At 43.4% G+C, this 18,850-nt stretch overlaps 1 protein-coding gene across 2 annotated transcripts in view; it reads left to right on the plus strand.

Annotated features, from left to right (window-relative positions):
* The window catches only part of MNAT1 (MNAT1, CDK activating kinase assembly factor), a 102,411-nt gene that overhangs the window by 15,908 nt on the left and 67,653 nt on the right, over positions 1–18,850 (plus strand). Inside the window, exons 1-3 of one of the 2 annotated variants that reach the window (XM_026053770.1) lie at positions 14,688–14,765; positions 16,319–16,471; positions 18,198–18,271. In XM_026053770.1, coding sequence (XP_025909555.1) covers positions 14,692–14,765; positions 16,319–16,471; positions 18,198–18,271 — 301 coding nt within the window. In that variant the 5' untranslated portion in view covers positions 14,688–14,691. Of the gene's footprint in view, positions 1–14,687; positions 14,766–16,318; positions 16,472–18,197; positions 18,272–18,850 lie in introns of those variants that run through there. The other variant, XM_026053769.1, reaches the window with a different exon arrangement.

Consider the following 18,850-nt stretch of genomic DNA (forward strand, 5'->3'; position numbering starts at 1 on the left):
TTTATATTTAATATTTTTTATTCGTTTTTGTTTTTTATAACTTTTCATCAGAAAAGTTTCAGGATGGGGCACGGAGTAACATTGGTGCTAGAGCATCCTGCAGTTCAGGTTTAAGCAGCTGGGGCTCATATTTGCCTCACTCAATCTCTGCGCTTTCTTTCCCCTCGAAGGGTGGGCTGGTGTCTGGGGACTGTTCTGCAGTATCAAAGAGCGATCGAGGGATGGGGCGCGTGTGAGTCACCCCCTGCGCCCTGGCACGGCTCGGAGATTCGCAGTCCCTGGTGTGTGCAGGTGGAGAGAAGGACAAGGCAAAGTCGCGCTCCCCTTAGCCTCCCGCGAGAATGTTGTGTCCCTGGAGTGCTCCGCTCGGGATCTTTTCAGCGGATAATAGATGCCGCGCAGGTGAGTCAACCTTTTGTGTGGAGGGCCAGGTGCTTGGCTTATTTTGGGGCTGGCATGCTAGGACACACTCTGGCATTCAGCACGTTTGTAAACACTGCTCCGAGCTGAGGAAGGCTTTTGTGTTGCAACCGGTTTTCCCTAATGCTCTGGGAGGGGACTGGCTTGACGCATTTTCCCCAGGTGCCATCAGCAGTGTATAAAATACACAGAAAGCATTTTGCTGTGTGACCTTTACAACAGGGTGATCTTCAGGGAGGACAACCAGTGTCTTGGGCAGAGTACCAAACACAGCTCCGTAGAGCAGAAAGCCTCATGTCATCCTTTGGACGATGCAGTTCCTATCCTCTCTTTTGCTMTATGTGAATTTGATGGTTCACAAGGCATTCCTGAAGCAAATAAATAAGCTGGATTTTCCTTTTTCTTCTTTTTTTTTTTTTTCCTTTCTTTTTTGTCCCCCCCTTCTCCTTTGTTCAATGCTAGGGAGATCCTTGCTGGTATTGCTGAGTGGAGCTCAGATGCTGGGCTGGTGTTATGGCTGCAGGGCCTAGTTTAATGTCAGGTTTAGGCTCTCACTTTTTTGAAAGCGTCTGGGTTTCCCATTAATAAACTGTTGCTCCTTCATAGCCTTTCTGTTTGTATAAAGGCTCAAGAGTTCTTCCACAGGTAGCAGAGGGAGGTGAGCAGTGGTTCCTGATCCGCTTCCCGTGCTCTTGGCTGCRAGCGCGGCCTTGCTGCTGGGGCAGCGCTGGGCAGGCCTGGGGCCACCCTGTGCAGGGAGAATTTGAGTTACAGAGGCACAGAATGGTTGAGGTTGGAAGGGACCTCACGTGGCAGTTTCCCAGTGTGTGCAGCTTGTGTTTCGCTCAGGTGTCTGAATACGAGCTCCGGTTTTCCTTCCTGAGCAACAGCTTTTTGTTGGGTTGCTTGCAGTCAACAGGCTGTTGTCTTGAAGGACCCAGTCCTGCAGGCTGCAGCACACTGAGTGGTTTTGGTCATGGATGGTACCTGGGGTCAAGGAAGTCTACAAAGGCAATTCAGAAACCTCCTTGGAGCCTGTGGGGGGCAGAGCTTTTGCTTCCTCTCCCTCCTYGAGTCCCTCATTCCTGGTGGGCTTGAAGCAAGGTGTTTTCTCCAGTAGCAGCTGGAGAAGGATTTGGTCTATGTGATTTTATTTATTTATTTTTTTAATTATTATTTTTAAAAATCTTTAATCTTTATTTTTTTAATTTTATTTTTTAATTTTAATTTTTTTGGTAACATAATCAGCTTCCCACAGGTTATATCTGGGAATACCTAAACCACAGCGTTCCCTTCTGCTTTTGAACCTACATACACTGGAGTATTGAGTTTTAACATAGCTCTCCAACGAGTGGTTTGGGGATGGCCGAAGTGCCTTTATGGTATATTGTCCCAAACAAAGAACTTCCTTTCAATGTGGCCGTTTAATGGACCGTTCAGCTTTGCTTGAAACTGGTTCTGCTAAAAGCTGCTGAGCCCAAGTCACGGGGTTGGTCTTTGAGTGTCACCTGTGTGGGGTAGGTGGGGGTACCGGGCAGGTGCTGGTGACAGTTGGAGTTGTTTGACTCTGTGCCCAGAGCGAGAAATTACTGCCTTGCTAGCACAACCAAAACATACTATTATCTTATTAGTGCATTCACATCTTTGTACAATTAAACCGCGCCGCATTCAAGCGACCTTTGCTGTGCACATTCCCACAGGTTTTAGCACTTGATCGTTTCTAGCAGATGAGAATCTGCTAGATGAGGGATTTAATTCCGTGCAGAGAGGGCTGGTGGCAGTTGGGTGTGATTGGAGGCGGTGGGCTGGGAGCGTGGGAATYGGGGTTGTTGAGGCCCCGGCAGGGAGATAAGAAGGAATGACCTGCAGGAAATACCCCAAATGCCCCTTTTTCAGCTTTTTTTTGGTGGAGGATCTTTCTCCYGTGTAAAGACTCCAGATAAAAGCTGAAAACCGATCAGCTTGGGATGCAGCTGCATTAAACACGTGTAAGGGCTGATCCTGCCGGGGGTTCCTGCAGGATGGTAAATAAGGCCCGTTTCTGCCAGGCCTACGGAAGGGGCAGTGCTGCAGTGGTGCCTGTGTCCCTCATTCTGAGTTTGTAGCTCTCTCCTTGGCAGTCCTGGCTGCTGCCACCCGAGTTACTYGTGCAGGTGGCTTTGGGGCAGGGGACTGTGCTTCGAGTAAGTGCTTCCATCCCCGAAACTCCAGAGTCAGGTCTTCTATTTTTAATACCAAATGGTTTTGAGCACTCAGCATGTCACGATGGCTGTGCTGTGGCCCAAAGCAGAGGTGACACGGGAGGGCTCGCTGAAAGGAGAGGGGGGCGCAGAGGTGGACTCCTCCTGCACCTCCGTCGGGTCAGCGGACTCATTTACTCATTAATTTATTTTTAATGACCACGTCAACCCCCAGGACGTGCTGGGCAGGGCGATGGTTGCAGCYTGGATGGCTGCGCTTGGCCAGTGCCGACCAACGTGTCTGTCTGTCCCCTGACCTCCAGCTAGAGTGTGCCCCAATCTTTGATTTTTCCTGAGCGACTGTAGCATGGCTTTTACTGGAGAATTCTGTTAGACTGGTTAACTTGGTGCGTTGGATTGAGGTCATGCTGCAGTGGGTGTCACCAAACTTGTTTTTCAGGGTTTTCCAGCAAAAACACCCAGCAAGTTTCTATCTGTTTTTTTTTTTTTTTTTCCTCCTTTTCCTTGCCCTCCATAGGCTCATATACTGTAAATGCAAGAGGTTGCCTGCAGTTGCTTTCCAAATTCTCCTGAAAGGTTGCACAATGGCATCATTAGTCACTGCAGTTGCAGCCTGTGTGCCTGTAACTGGATCCTTTTCAGGATTTAACCGTTGCATGCATGAGAACTGTGTTGGCAGAATGTAGGCTCTGGCATCTACAAACAAGCTCTGTCCTCTTATCTTTGGATCTCCTTTTAACTAGTAACTTTGGCTTGTGTCCTTTGCAGAAGTAGGTAAGCTGGTGACTTGCTCTGTAGCACTGTAATGTTTCTTTGTTCTTGTTTCTTTGGGGTATAGAGCATCTTATACCTKTATCCAGAATGTTACGTGTGGTTTCAGAGGAGGGGTTGAGAGTTTGGATCATCATTTAGATAAAATTGTCAAATTAAAGGAGTGGGTTAAATTCATGGCACTTGAGAGCTTTAGAAAACTTCTTGAAATTGTATTTTTACCAGTTAGGCACCTGGGTTTAAATGAAGTAGACTGCTAACCATAGGTATTGGCAGCGAGCTGGAGAACAGTACCTTGCAAGGACAGTGTGTGGCAAAAAGGTCTTTCTTGAACTCATGACATTTTTACCAAAGCAGAGCGGGATCTTCGTTTTCATGTTTCATTTTCTGTAATGAGGTGGGTGAGTATTTTGGAAAGACTGTGAGCGTGTTACAMACCAGTGGCACACGTGCAGGCACCTTGGTGGACCCCAGTGCATGTGGAAACACCACCCTGCAGCTGGGCTGCAGGTCTGAACTTGGACTTTCAAAATTCAGACAGGTGAGGTTTGGTTAAAAAGGCTTAATTTCCCCAAACTGCCCCAAAGACTTGTCACCCAGCCCTGTGCAAGGAGTCGTCTTTGCCAGGTTTATCTCTGGCAGGCATTAGTGACAGGTTGTGCATCAAGATTGCACGATTGGGTCCACAAATTCATAAAATCCCAAGAAATTGTAGTAGTAGATAATTAACAGCCTGGCATCTCTTTAGGGATGTGTTTTATAGCAGAGAAAGTGGCATCCTTTGCATGTAAACTTTGCATGTTTGCCTTGGCCAGGAAGGAAAAAGGCAGCCAGTGAGAAGTGGGGACATGTGAACTGTCCCAAGCTGAAGGCTCCCTTTTCTCTGCAAAACTGATCCTCTGCTTCTGGGGTTTYTTTACCAGGTACCCACAGGTCATCCTGGAGCTTGCTGGTGGCTGCTGTTTTCTTGAAGGGTCTGCAGAATCACCGAGTCATTTGTAGACAAAAAGCATAAAGTTCTGCTTTCTAATGCTCTCCTGCTTCCTGCAGGCGTGTTTGATTTAGATGAACTTAACTCATTTGCAGCCTGAGGACTGTCATCTCTTGCATGGGTTGTGCACAGTTTCACTCCAGCACAACCTGCTGCCTGTTGCAGTGGTCTCTGCCATCTGCAAGGGCAGATGCACATATATTCTTCTGATTTATTTTACTGGCTATTTCTCATGGCGCTAAAATATCTTTAGAAATATCAATTATGTGTGAGTTATATGAGTACGAAAAATTCTGCTCCCTAGTTTTTACCAGTTGGGAATGACACAATTTATAGGTATCCTTAATTAATTAAGTCGTTACGAGCCGAAATAAAATGCTGACTATGAATATGTACACAGACCCTGTGCAGTTGTGGAGCAGCATCGTATTTATGGGGGAGCCCCACACCACCGCTGACTTCTCCGCTGCTGTTTGGGCAAAACTAGGACCGGCTCAGAGATGGTCTGGAGTTGATCATCTGCTCTTGGCCCACGTTCCTACTTCCTTACTTGTCTCCAGTGGCTCTTTGCTTAGTGAGTGGGACTAGTGGGAGGTGATGACATGTGGTATGAGGCTGTAGCCGTGGCTAATGGAAGTTTATGGTTGTCTGCCTGTTTGCAGCTTCCTTTCAAAGACAATGCAATGTGAAGCAAATAGGAATGCAGAGATTCCCTCCCTCCTTCATCCCGAGATAGGAATGCGCAGAATATTTTGTCACAACCAAGAAGTTGGGCCAGCTCTGCAGATGGTGGCAGATGTGGTTTGTGGCTAAAATGGGCATTGAAAAGTGCTTCTTTCAAGCTATTTATTTTCCAAATTGTTGCTGCTCCTTGCTTGCCCTCCCTCCAGTCTCTTGATCAGCAGCTTTTACCTGTGGTCAGTGTTTGCAGCTCTTACCTGTGGTCAGCGTTAGTAGTCTGACTTTCCTCATCATTGCTCCTACTAACAAACCKTAAAAGAATAAGTGCCTAGCCCAAATTTTCACTGCAATGAAGTAGTTGGATGGGGCACTCTGACTTGGGAAGAACATTTGATGCTGTCACCACTGCATTGGAGAGCAACAGATCTTCCTAGAGTCCTACTTGGTAGCTATAAAGTCAGTGTGGCATTTTCTTCCTTGGAAATGCCTCTTTTCCTCCTTGGAAAATGCCACTTCCAGCATTGTTCCAGCTTGAACAAGGCTGGCTCTTTGCCTCCCGACAGTCTCTAGGAAATGGTTCGGATGCCAGCAGATAATGAACCAATGATCTAACATGATGTCCTCCTTGCTTTTGTCTAATGTCTTCCTCTAAAAAGAGCCACRTTTAATGTGACTACTTAAACGTTGATTTCAAAAAGTTAGTGGGGGGATCACCAACTGGTTTAATGCACTGAAATAGCAACTGCAACTGTATTTATTTTCATTTAAGCTTGAGGAAAAAGATTGAAAAATGACTAAATCTGCAATACAGAATAACATTCCTTACCAGGCTTTAAGTAGGTCAGGATCTGCGTCACCCTTGTAAAGGAACTTGTGATCCATCCCACTAAGTAGCCAACGGGGCTTGGGGAGGATGTTTCTGGTGCTGCTTCTTTTACTTTATTTTTATTTCTAAGTCGGAACATGCTTGTTCTTGGGACTATTTCACTGGACGTATGTTGCAGGGAATTTAAAGACGTCACTGGAGCACTTATCATGCTGTGTCCCACCAAGAACGTAATCCTAAAGTCTCCGCTGTTTATGAAGCACAGTTTATAATTTATCTCATGCTGAGAAAAGATGTGAAAATTGTTGTTGAGGGATTATGTGAAAATGGAGTGAGGAATGACCCTTAAAAATTGGTAGGAAGTAGAAGATTCCCAAATGAGACGAAGAGGTGGCGGCGGGGGAAGCTTTTTGAATTGCTACTGCTAGGATTTTCTAATGAACATTTCCTTCACGCTTACACCGGGACAAGTGAAGATTGGTGAGGTATAAGGAAACTTTTCGAGGAAATGCAATAAAATCTGGGTGGTTACAGAAACTAGAAGTAAACCTGTAGCTTAGAGCAACTGGCCTTCGTCACTCCTGCAGCTCCAGGCYGCGCAGTCACAGCGCGTGAGAAGTCGCTTGTGGTGCTGAGATCATTAGAGGAGCAAAAGTGCCTCCTCTGGGAAGGGATACACAGCAAAAAAGTTTTAGGCTCAAAACCAGCAGAGTTTCTCCTACATAACTTTCCTCTGCAGCAAGAGATGCCTTACCAGGTTTCTGGGCTCATATTTCATCTCTCCTCTGTGTTTTTCTTTTTTTTTTTTTTAGGTTATAGAAATGTAGATTTGTCAAAAACTTAATGGTGAGTTGTGGGTCGTGCGGTCTTTAGTACTTTAAGGGGCAAATGTTCTGTGACCTCTCTGGTCCATCTAATCCGTGGTTATGTAAAAATGTAGGGACTGAATTCGTGAGCCGGCTGGTCCCTGTTTGTGTGTGTTATGCTGAAGTGGACTTGTTCAGCAAGCCCRGAGTTGTTTGTTGGAATTTGGTATAGGTGGCATGCCAAAAGCTTCCTCTTGATTTCCCCCTGCACATCGTGAAAAACAGAAATGCACAAACCTTTTATTTTCCCATTTTGAAAATTTATCCATTTTCAAAATGCCAGTCTTGCACTTCAAAGGATACTCGTGCGGGGTTTTGCCTTTAAGGATTAATTCTGCACTTGGATGCAAGATAGCAACAAAATGCTATTGAGTCCTTTTTAATTTTTTTTTCTTGTTTTCTTGATAGCTTTTCTGCAAGTTAACATTAACATTAATTTAGACTGATCTCTGTAGCTCTCAATGGAGTGTGTAGAGATCATTCTTCGTTCTATTCCCATTGCTACCGTAAAGGGAGCTGAGATTTAGCAAGTCATTGTAAACAATACTTTGAGGCAGGAAATTAAGACTGCCCCAATCAATTGAAATTCCAGTAGGGAATTGGGATATGATGTAGAATTACCTACAGTGGGTCTGGGAAATCTGAGCACCATCAACAACAAAAAGGCTACTGAGTCTTTAATATTCAAAAGCTACTGGTGCCTTTGGTCTGGYTTATTGAAAAGGCAGCTGTGTTGGAAAACAGCGTGATTGCTAAAGCCATCTTGGACTGATGAAGAGGAGAGAAAAGCAATTTGAGTGGTGAGGATYGACTTCTGTTGTGTGTAAGCCACCCATCTAGCTTTTGGGTTACTTTTTTTTCTTTACTTATCAGTGGAAACGTGTCATAGTTGCTCTCTATATACTTACTACCTGAAGACTTCGTTTTTTTTAGAAGGTGGTAGGATATCTGTTATCTACATGTAAAATGACATGTATTATCTGAAAAAAGAAAAGCTGGGAATACTTAGTTTTTTTAGTTCTCTTCCGTGCACATGAAATAGCACCACTGCTGTGATAAGAACTATGGTTCCTGGTGTAAATTCCACACTGCTAGTTGGACCTGTTAATTTACCTTTAGCAGCTTTTTCTGCTGTTCTCTCTGTGTGTGTGTGTGTGTGTGTGTGACACACATATCTATCAATTTATCTATCTCCTAAAACATTTAGTGGGATCTCCTCTGATAAGCTAATTGGCCATTCTTCTAGTTGTCCTGCTGGCCTTTTCCTGAGCTTCTGTCTGGAATGTGGGTGATGAGACCTGCACATGTGGTTTTGTGTGAAGTCTCAGCAGAACCTGGTTCTGGTACTTGGGTCGTGTGGACCCTTTCATGACTATCACATCTCAGCGTGATCATGAGCTACAAGGTCTCTCTCCTTTGGTCCTTTTTAAATGATGATCTCCCAAAGACTTTGTCACTGTTCTCAAATGCATGAATTCGTCTTGTCCAGTTGCATTGCTTCCCATTTTTCTTGTTGAAGACTTGCCTGTAAAATAACCTCATACCTTTAATTTAAAATACTTGGAAATGCTGTGACCTGCTCCTTAACTCCTTTACTTTTAGTGATTTTTGAAAAATTCCTGCCTCATCCTTTGTCTAATATCATGCCTGTTGTTCTTGGATCGCTTGTGTAGTATCTGGTTTTTGTCTCACCTTTTTGGAAGTGTGTTGGGATTCTCTGAAATTATGTTTCTCTCTATTTATACTTTCAGATCAAGCTGAAATAGCCATGTATGCCATAAACGCTTCATAAGAGGAAAGGCCAAAATTTAACAATATTGGGTGCTCTTTCATTCTCAACTTTCACATAAAGTCACAGAATGGTTGAGGTTGGAAGGGAGCTCTGGAAATCACCTAGTCCAAGCCCCTGCTCAGACAGGGGCATCTGGAGCACGTGGCACAGGTTGGCATCTAGGTGGGCTTTGAAGATCTCCGAAGAAGGAGACTCCACAACTTCTCTGGGCAGCCTGTTTGGAAGAGAAATGCTTTTTATACTCTTCCATCCATAGGCTTACTTTGACTGTAATTGTCCCCTCCTGGTCGCTCCCAGCTACCTATATTTTAGTCCTTTGGTGTGTGCTGGTATAAGCACTTGTGAATTAAGTGGCGAAACAAACTGGGGAGTTTAGCTGGTTGAAAAACAGACCAATAAATAACCTGTGGTTGCACAAATGTTCATTTCTGGCCTGTGGGGTAGCAYGGCAGGGGAGGGACCGTGCACAGCAGAGGCTGAAGGTACGTTAGAGCAACTCGTCTGGCATTAGTGCTGGCTTAACATGCAGAGCTGCAGTTTTGGTTTTCCTGTGTTGATTATATAAATTCAGGGTTGCTAGGAGCTTTGCTACCCGTGAAAGTGGGATTTGGACTTGCACAAGTTGGGTCACTGGCTTCTGACATAAATTCTCTACAAGAAAATATCTTTTTTTCCTTTGTATCACGAGGCATGCCTTACATTGGAGTTGGTACATAGCACTTTACAAGCTCAATCTGCCATGACAATCTTTTTAAACTGAAGAATCTTTCTGCAAGAGGCTGCAGTTCGTCACTTTGTGCTGCTTTTTGAGCCCTGACGGTGTTTTCAGCGCTRTCCCGAACATGGAAGATGTTGGTGTTGCTCTAATTGACTCCTTTCATTAACTCCTTTCATTCTAGTTGTTGTTAAGTGTGTGTAAAAGCACCCGCCATGTCTGTCTTTATCGGAATTGTTTAAGGAAACTGGATTGTGTACTTTTTATGCTTAGGGTGAAATGCAAGCTTATGCTCTTGGCAGAAGTTTGGCTTGGTTCCTCCCAAAAGCTGAGAGGCATGAGCCAACATTTGCAGATCATTCAACAGGTATGTCTGGAAGAGATGGGTAAAAGCTTTTTTTGATTTTGAGAGGCTCTTAAAAATGTACATGTTTCCCATTGGGACCCCAAACCACTGTTGTTTTTCTGGAAATCTAGGTCATATGTCTGGCTCTCTTAAAGATGTGTGTTTTATCAACTTTATCTCCTTATTTGCTGAGGCTAGACATGAACTATGGGAGTGTCTTGTGACAAGCCCTCAGTAAAGTGGACAGGATATCTGATCATGCCATAAATATCTCTATTTTTTCCCCTTTTCACTATATAGCCACGTTTCCTAGCCTTGCTCCCTCATATTCATTGGTATAATCCAACSTGTTGAAAGTACAGGATGGAAGGTAGGCTTGGACCGAACAAAAGACTTGTGACCTTTTGCAGTCCCTGCAGCTTTTCAGTTGCGTTTTGTTTTTCCAGGTATAATTCCGGGTAGCTGCAGGTGTTTCATAAGCCCAAGCAAATGAATGCACCAAATACTTGAGCTAATAAGGCCTGTAAGCTCCAGGGGCCGGTTAACCCACACAATGGGGCTGGAGGTTCTCACGCGCTAACAAACGGGCCTGGGAGGAGGCGGCAGCGAAGGATCTGCTATTACTTCAACGTGAGATCTCGGCCCTGTTAAGGAGACGTTTGTTTGTCTTGGCATCGTGAGGCAACGGGCACTGCCGACCTGGACCGCGTCTCCCGAGGGTGGTTGCTCTATGTCAGGCCATGGAGAAGCGTGGAGGTTGTTCAGGTGCAACACGGGCACCTGCCCAGAGAGCTACGGAGTCTCATGTGCGCTTGAAACCCCCCCATCATGCCAGGATTCTTCCTCAAGGAGACTTAGGCATAATAAAAGGGCTGTTGACATAGGTGAATTCTTATTTTAATGCATGTGTTTGCATAGTAGACTGTAATGGGTTTGAAGTAGTTATTCTGGTACATTGGGTAAATTCTCTGTCGAGTTTTGGGTTGCTTGCTCATTATGAGAATGCTATTTCTCAATGCCACGCAGCTGCTCTCGAGTTGCTGAGAATTGRTCTGTCAAGTAAACGCATTTTGGCTCGATTGACATAATTTCGTTGTAAGATGCTTTTTTTTAATAATTGTGTGCTTAATTCTCTAGACTGCAGTATTTCATGAAGACCTTGTTTATTTAGCCATCAATAGAAATAATTTCTGTAAGCTATTTCTAATAGTACCATAAAAGGTTCTTCCCTGTTTTTGCGGGGGGGAGAAAAAGCTCACGTGTATGGGAGAAATGTGAGTTAAGTTTTGGCTTGCTCTAAATCCCTCAGTTAGGTCCAAACCACTTCAACTGCTTTTGTAATGGACATGTTGACACACACTGGGTGGTGCAAATGATTGTTGTTGATTCTCTCAATATGTCTCCTTTTGCTTAAAATGTCAGTTGTTCGAGGCTGTGGATCCACCACTACCTGGTCTGCTTTCTTTCTGGTAAGTGCAGCTGAGATGAACTGGTCTGCAGGGTCTGTAGATGATCAGGGTRTGCGGGTGCTTGGAGGACGTGGTGAGCTGTGGCAGAGTCTTCTAAATTGCTGCGAAGTCTGGGTTCGTTCAACCTCCTCCTCTCTGCATGTGGGGCAGAACTAGCCTGACAGCACAAAATTGAAACAAAAGTGTGTGCATGCATCTTATTCCCCAAAGATACTGTCTTGTTTTGACTATTTATATGCTTAGTAACTTGGCAGATGATGCTGAGAATTGACATAATACAGATTTAGACAGAGTATTATATAGACAAAGCTTTTTTTTTCTTTTTTTCTTTTTTTTTTTTGGTTATCCTTGTTTGGTGAAGGAAGATTTAAGATCAGGTCTCTGGACTCTTGGTATTTCTGAAAAAATAAAGGTTAGCAAAGCAGTATCTCTTGAGATTTTTGTCTTGCAGCGCATGTTACTTTGGGCTGAAGAGAGGGAGCTTCAGGCAACTGGCAATAGCTTAGAGTGCTAAATAAATTCTAGTCTGTTTGCTAATAGAAAAATGACATTACTTGAAACCTGAAATGTTTTATATTATAATAATGAGCTGTAACCTCTACATGGCAGGTGAGATCCGTGAGTCCTATTTGTTTTCTCGTTGAAGACAGACCCACTGTACCATTTTATTTATTTATTTATTTATTTATTTAGGCCTCTGGGTTTTTGAGAGCTCTCTGACATTTTCCTCTTATGAGGTAAAAAGAGCAAAATCCCTGTTAGAACTGAACAGAACCTGACCTGGGGGACAGGGAAAGAGCAGCGAACGTGTCGCGTGTTCTCCCCTCTGGCTCTCTCTCATTTTGCCAGCAGGAGAAGTGGTGACCCAAAGGACCAGGCAGTCGCTTCTCAAGTTCTTGAAAAAAGTGTTTCCAGATTCCTGAAGCTGTGATGTGAAAAGCAAAAGACTTATTTGGGCTTGTGATAGTCCCAGCTCCCCTCTCGTTTTGGGGCTACCGATCTCAAAAGCTTCTTTATGCTGCAGCTTTCTGAGTGCTGGGTGGCCTGGCACTTGTGCTCTTCTTGCTTGCCTCTGTTTTTGATCCCTAACCCCTAAAATGGAGAGAGGAAATAAACATTTCTCATAGTCCTTTGAAGAGGTGTGGGATTGGAGCTCATCACTGCCACAGATCCTAGAAAGAATCTGCATTTTTTAAGCCTTACCTACTAGTCCATCACCCTGTTTTTGGAAGCACTTGCCAATTGCAAATATTGGATGAAGTTTTGTCTACGTGGCAGAAACTGCTGTGGGTTATGAGCCCTTGCTAAATGTGTGGGACTTTGCGAGATAAACAGGTTTGACAGGTGCCCGCTCCATATTGGGTCACTCTTGTCCCAGTTAAGAGTCGTGGTGCAAAAACACAAAATTGGCTATCCAAGAAAAGCACAAAACCTCTGAGCTTTCTCGGACACATCTTCGATGTAGAAATCAAGCTAGGTAACTTTCTGCAAGATTTCTCCTGTGTGTGGTTTTCCTGTTTCTCTTTAGTGTTCCCCATTCATAAATCAAGAATCACTCAATTTCTGTAAGCAAGTTTCCCTTTGAATTCAGAGCTGAGGCCCATGTGAAAACATATTTTTTATTTTTGGTGTTCTTTCCATTTGTTTGTGGTTCAAGTCTTGGCTATATGCTCAAGRCTCTATTACAGTTTTTAAATCTAGACTTTTTTTTTTCAATTGTTATGCATGTTACTTTAAATTAGAGCAGTATCTTTGTTAATAAAGCAAAAAAAAATAGGCTTACAGCTTCTAAGTATTTGATACTGTTTAATAAGTACTAAAAATAGCCTCTGCAAAGAAACATAGTAACGCCTCTAATATTTTTAGTCAAAAGCAGAAGCYGTAAAGATTTTTTCTGACATGATTAATGGCTCTGTATCTCAATTCCTGCATTTTTTTTTTTGCTAGGCTCAGCGGAATCTAAGATTTTAAAAAAGAAGGAGTTGCTAGTTCTGCTTGCAAAAATAGCTCTTCCTTTATTCTGTTTTGTTTGCTCTTTTGCCAGCCAAGCTAGAAAAGTGAGCGGCAGCATCCAGCTATGCTCATGTGGTGAGCCCTTCTCCTCCGCTGAATATCCAAGAGGATTGAGATTCCTTATCTCCCGTGCTCCTCGCGTGAAGGCRGCAGTGTGTGTGCTTGCGTGTGTGGAATGCAGGATGGGGCACAAATCTTTCACCCTCTGAGAYGCTTTTTTGTCCAAAACAAACACTTGGTTCCAGTAAGTGTATTTTAGTTGATAAATAACTGATAGTTTTCTGGAGAGGAACTGCTGTTTGTTTTCTGCTGTGAACCACAAACGTTTTTAGGCTGCTCCTGAAGCCACCGAACTCTGAGGTGTAGAGGAGGCAAGTGGTGCTGCTGGCGTGTTTGTGGTGTGAAGGCTTCTTGATGCTTCGTTATTTGCCTTCCTCCAACATGTGGCATCATCCTAGATTGCCTACGGACTGAGCTAGTCATTTAATATTTCCTGGGGATGACAAGGAAGAAAAAGACAGGAGAAGCCATGGAAATGAAAGCTAGTGTATGGGTATTTATTACCCTGTTGTGGAAGACCAGGAGACCTTTTTATTCCTGGAGATGATGTGGTTGCTTTCTTTGGCGACATTACTAATAGTCTTCCCCCGTTGTTCACACGTGCTTAACTCCCTGGGCATTTTCTATTGATATCTTCATGCGGATTACGTATTCTCAGGTTTCAAGCATCAATCTGAACAGTAATGGAATATTTTAGTGGATGTATGAAATACAAARCACAGAGGCTGTACGAGCTCAGTGCCAAGATGAGAATCAGCAATATTCCACCTGTAATTGTTTAGATGTTGTGTGAAATTGTGGTCTTAATTATTTAGTTCTAAACAATTGTATTGCCCTTATTTTTTAGGCAAAAACATTCATCGTTGTRTATGTGGCAGGTATGCATATCTATAGTTTTTATATAGAAATACAAAATATTAATATAATACCTAAGCAATAAAGCATATCCAAGGTATATATTTGTATAATATAATAGATTTTGTCCTGTGTTGTTGTTATTTTCTATAATAGAAATACACAGCCAATTCTTGAGGCTTAAGCAAACCTAGCCACATGTTTTGGCCCCGCTTTGCRGAGGTGTTAAGCAGGGCTATTGGTGCTTTGCTTGCTTGAGGAAAGCCACTGGTGCGGTGTTGGGCTACAAGAGAAGGCCTGGAGGATGCTCTGCTCCCTTGGGGTGTCCATCTCCTCCTTGCAGATGGAGATGAGTTGGATCTGCACAGAAAGGGAGTTATCACCAGAATTGCTGCCTGTCCCCATGCGCTGCTGGCGGTGATTCTAGGTGCTGTTGGGGAGGTCACTTAAGCTGCTGCATCTCTCGAGCATTACGCTGTGTTTTTCCTTGTTACAGTCTGAGATGAAGCTCTTTCAAGTCGCAGCTTGCTCTGCTATTTGCACTGAGCCTAGTGCAGGAACAGAGGCTTTGGGGAGATTTTACAGTGTAAATACACCTTTCTTGGAGTCTGCCTTCACACTGGGTGCACATGGATCRAGGGCAGCGGCAAAACCAACAGGAACTAGTTGGACAGGAATTCRGGAGATGGCTGTTTTTCCTTCTTTAAAAACAAGATTGAAACGTGTATCCAAGCCTGCTCACCATCGCTGGGAAAGCAGGTATGGTTTTGGTGGGGGCAAAATGACAGCTCTCCTAGGAAATAACCCTGGTGTTTATAAAATCTGGGAGGGGGAGGCCAGTTAGGATTGGAGCGAAGCCAGTCCTGCCCTTGCCTTGTCCCGTACAAGCTATTTTGAAATCAGAAAGAATTATGTATAAATAGCTGAGGGTGGAAGCGCATGAGTGAGTGCGARGGGACTTGCTCACCTGGTGCGAAATTCCCATGGTGAGGTGTTGACTTACCTTTTTTGTTTTTTATATATATACATATATATATATTTAGTACAAAGAGCTCATTTCTAGGCTCCAAAAGCCGGGTCCCGGTTTGGGAAGGCACCGAAGCACTTTCCCCAGGGGTGGTGTTCTCCAGAGCCGAGTCTTGTGTCAACTTGAAAGGCCTTTGATTTAGGGAAGGGGAGGGGAATAAAGCCAAGTGGTTTCAGATGCTGCCGCCTGAGCRAAACGTGTCGCCCAGGGAGACCCTGCTCTGTGGGTCCTTAGGCAACGTGGCCATGCAAAGCAGCACCAGCACCTGCACCTGCAGCCACCTGCCGCGTCCTGCGCCTTTGGAAAAATAGGAAATGGGAGCAGGGGGCTCTTTGCTGGGCTTTGGTTGCTGTGTTGAGAAAGATAAAACTGGCTGGCATCAAGAGAGAGCCCCTTCTTGTCCTTTCCCYTGCTGGTATTTAATGTTTCTTCTAGGCAGCAATGGGTAAAATGGGCTCCTGAAGAGGCCCATAGCCCTGAGCTGCCATCCCTGTTGCTTGTGACTTGCAGGCTGAGTGTGATGAAAGATTTGAATAAAAATTGGCTCTGGAGTTATTAAAAAAAAAAAAAAAAAAAAAAAAAAAAAAAAAAAAAAAAAAGATGGCAAAAAGAGAGGCACAAATCAAATGAAAACACAGCGGGTAAAAAAAAAAAAAAAAAAAAAAAAAAAAAAAGCTTTTTAAAATTATTATTATTGTCAACCACCCTCACATTTATCCTGCACCTTCTAATCCCAGCAGCTGCAGCTGAGCAGAACTGGCCGGCTCCGGCCTGCGCTGCCGCTGCCACTCCTGCTGCCAGCCCTTTCCAGCTTCTGTGCCTCTTTTTTTTTTTTTTTTTTTTTTTTTTTTTTTTTTCCCCATAACGATTGGGTTTCTACTCCTGTTCTGCCTTTATTAAATGCTGAGTGCCTGATCGGCAAATGTGTGAAAGCCTGCGATGCACCTGGGCACCATCCTGGTGTCTCTCTTGTGTGGTGAGCAGGCCGGGGCAAACAAATGAAACTTTTCTGTGCAGTCAGGTGGTCCTCACAGTAAATAAGAATATTGCAGCCTCGTCTACACGAAAARAGGGTGGTAGTGTCGATAAACCAGCTTGTGCCTTGACACAAAGTGTGTGGTTGGGCTGCTGAGATGGTTCCCCCTGAGGTGGTGGTGGAAGGCCCTGGCCTCCCCTTGCCCTTGAGGGAAAGCTGCCATCTTCAGACCTGTTGTGTGGAGAAGGGTAGTGCTGCTTTTATTGTTTAAGTCCTGGCTGTCCTAACAGTTGTCCCTTTTTCCCCCAGATGTGAGAGCTGTGTGGAGCTGCTGTTYGTGCGAGGGGCCGGCAACTGCCAGGAGTGCGACACTCCCCTGCGGAAGAGCAACTTCAGGGTGCAGCTCTTCGAGGATCCGGCCATTGACAAGGAAGTGGAGATTCGGAAGAAGGTGCTGAAAATGTGAGTATCACCAGGTGGAAGAAGAGAAACTGGAGGATTTGGTGGATCACTGTATTCACAAATTAATTTTTTTTTTTTAAATTCCATTACTGCATAGAGGGATAGCCAAACAGATAACTTGGTTCAGTTTAACACTGATGCATTTCAGAGAATCTGACTTTATGCAGACGTAGAAGAATGGAGCCTCATGGAATTCYTGCTTAGTGTTTAAAAAAGATATGGAGCTGCATACTGCAAACTATGTAGCCTCRTTTGGCTAATGTGGGTGATTAGATATGTGGACTACAAGTGCTTTTCCTTCAAGAGGTGACTAGTAGAGTGGGGCAAGAATCAGTACCTTGAGAGTTTTGTAGCCTGGGGACCTGTTTTGAGAACTGGGGTCTGATTTTCCCTCAAAATAAAGATGAATAAACACAAGAGAAGCTGCGTTCACACTGCTTTTTGTTGTGTACAATCAGTATTACTAAAAATGGTCTCATAACAAATCTCATGTTACCTGTCATGCAGATTTGAGAGATCTTGGAATTAAGATAAGTTACATCCAACTTCTTGTGGGTAAAAAGCAATGTTTTATGGGGGAAAACRGGAGGGGCAGCTGATGGAGAAGAGAATCTAGTGGAAAGTAAAAATCCTGGAGGGTTAAATGTGGGAAGATATACAGGTAAACTGTAAGCTTAGCAGCCTTTTCTAAGACTGCAGTATTTTCTAAGGATACAAGATTAAATGAGCCATAAGATGTTGAGATTTAGGGAAATTGCCTCATTTAACACTAAGATATATCGGTATCTAATGTGGAAAGAGGTATCATTTTGAGACTTGGTTACAGTGTCTGCTGAGGTTAATAGAAGTCAAACTGAAAGAAGTTAGTCTAGCTGGAGAGCCTGAACGTCACATGAAGCACTAGTAGAAAAAAAATATTTTAGAATATTTGGTCTGCTTGCAGTTGTCAGATTAGCTTTTAGTAGGTAGAAAAAAAAATCCCAAATTGGAATTTGGCCTGAGTTCTGGGAATGTTATATTTTTATTTTATATATATATATATGTGTGTGTGTGTATAAAGTGTGTGTATGCATATATAAACGTGCATATGTATATGTATTTGTAGGTATAATGTGTCTTTGATATAATGTATCTTTGAGCATGCAGATTTTTTTTTTTTTTTTTTAACTTTATCCATTAGGATATCTTGACTCCTAGAGCCTGTCCATGTTCTGCCTAGGTTTGTTGTCCCTTCACCTTTTCAGCCTATCCGAGTAGTAAGAATTCTCTCAATGAGTTTGGGAATGATTTACTGATAYGAAATAAATATATTTTGTAGCATTTTAAGTTTGCTGCTAAAATATGCTCTCTGTTGTCGGCACAAAGCCAGCTCCTTACTTTGGTATTTCTAGAAAAGCTTTTTTTTTTAATGAGTATTGCTGTTGTCTCTGTCTTTATTAACAGGCTTTCTGTGGGCAAGAGAGGGGTTGTGGTTACTATGTCCTAGCTTCTGTGCTCCCATTTAGCAAAGAGTAGRAAATGTCAGCACTTACGCTGGACCAGCTGCTTTCCTCTGGAATGGGCACTTCTGTCTCCCTCTAAAAGATCCAGTATATTGGTCAACTGTGGGAGCCACAAAGCACTGCTGATAAAACTAGGTCAGGCCTAATATGCTTGCAGCAAGAGCCTTGTTGAAAGGAAAATTCATCTTTGTGTTACATAAACGATTGTTTCTCTTCTCTCAAAGATACAATAAAAGAGAGGATGACTTTCCCAGTCTGAATGAATATAATGATTTCCTGGAAGAAATAGAAGAAATTGGTAAGTCCTAATGCTTGCATTTTTGATGGGCTGTGCTCATGAGACCATAGGCTTTTATCTTCTGACTCAGCTGCCTATGAGAATGTCTAAGTTGAGTTTCTTTAATARGATTTATTGTAGTATCTGATGCTTATCTAATTACTTTCTCTGTACATTTTTAATCATATTTGCTGAACTGTGGGACATTGTTCAGTAAAACATTTTAGCTGCCAGAGAAAAATTGTGATATGAAGAGGACGCAGTGCATTATAACTGGGAAAGAAAGGCTTACAGGGGATTGTTGGTGTTACACTGAGGAAAAATTAAACAAAGGGGATAAATTCAAATTTTCTTTATATCCATTAGCTTTATCTACCATGACAGAAGCCATATGGTGTCTTTCATCATTTTTTTGCTTCTGCAAGCAGAGTACTCAAAGTTACTTTGAAGCTGACCTTACATACCACTGTGGTAGCATTTTATGTTGCTGTGCAGGAGAAGGTGATTTAGGAACAGACACTGATTTCTTTCTCTTTGCATTAGCTGAAACAGAGCTTTGCCCTTTGGGAAGGGACTGTGTTATCAACAGAGGGTGGTGGT

The sequence above is a fragment of the Nothoprocta perdicaria genome, unplaced genomic scaffold (assembly GCF_003342845.1).
Source record: "Nothoprocta perdicaria isolate Ctin4 unplaced genomic scaffold, notPer1 scaffold_118, whole genome shotgun sequence".
Classification (NCBI taxonomy): Eukaryota; Metazoa; Chordata; class Aves; order Tinamiformes; family Tinamidae; genus Nothoprocta; species Nothoprocta perdicaria.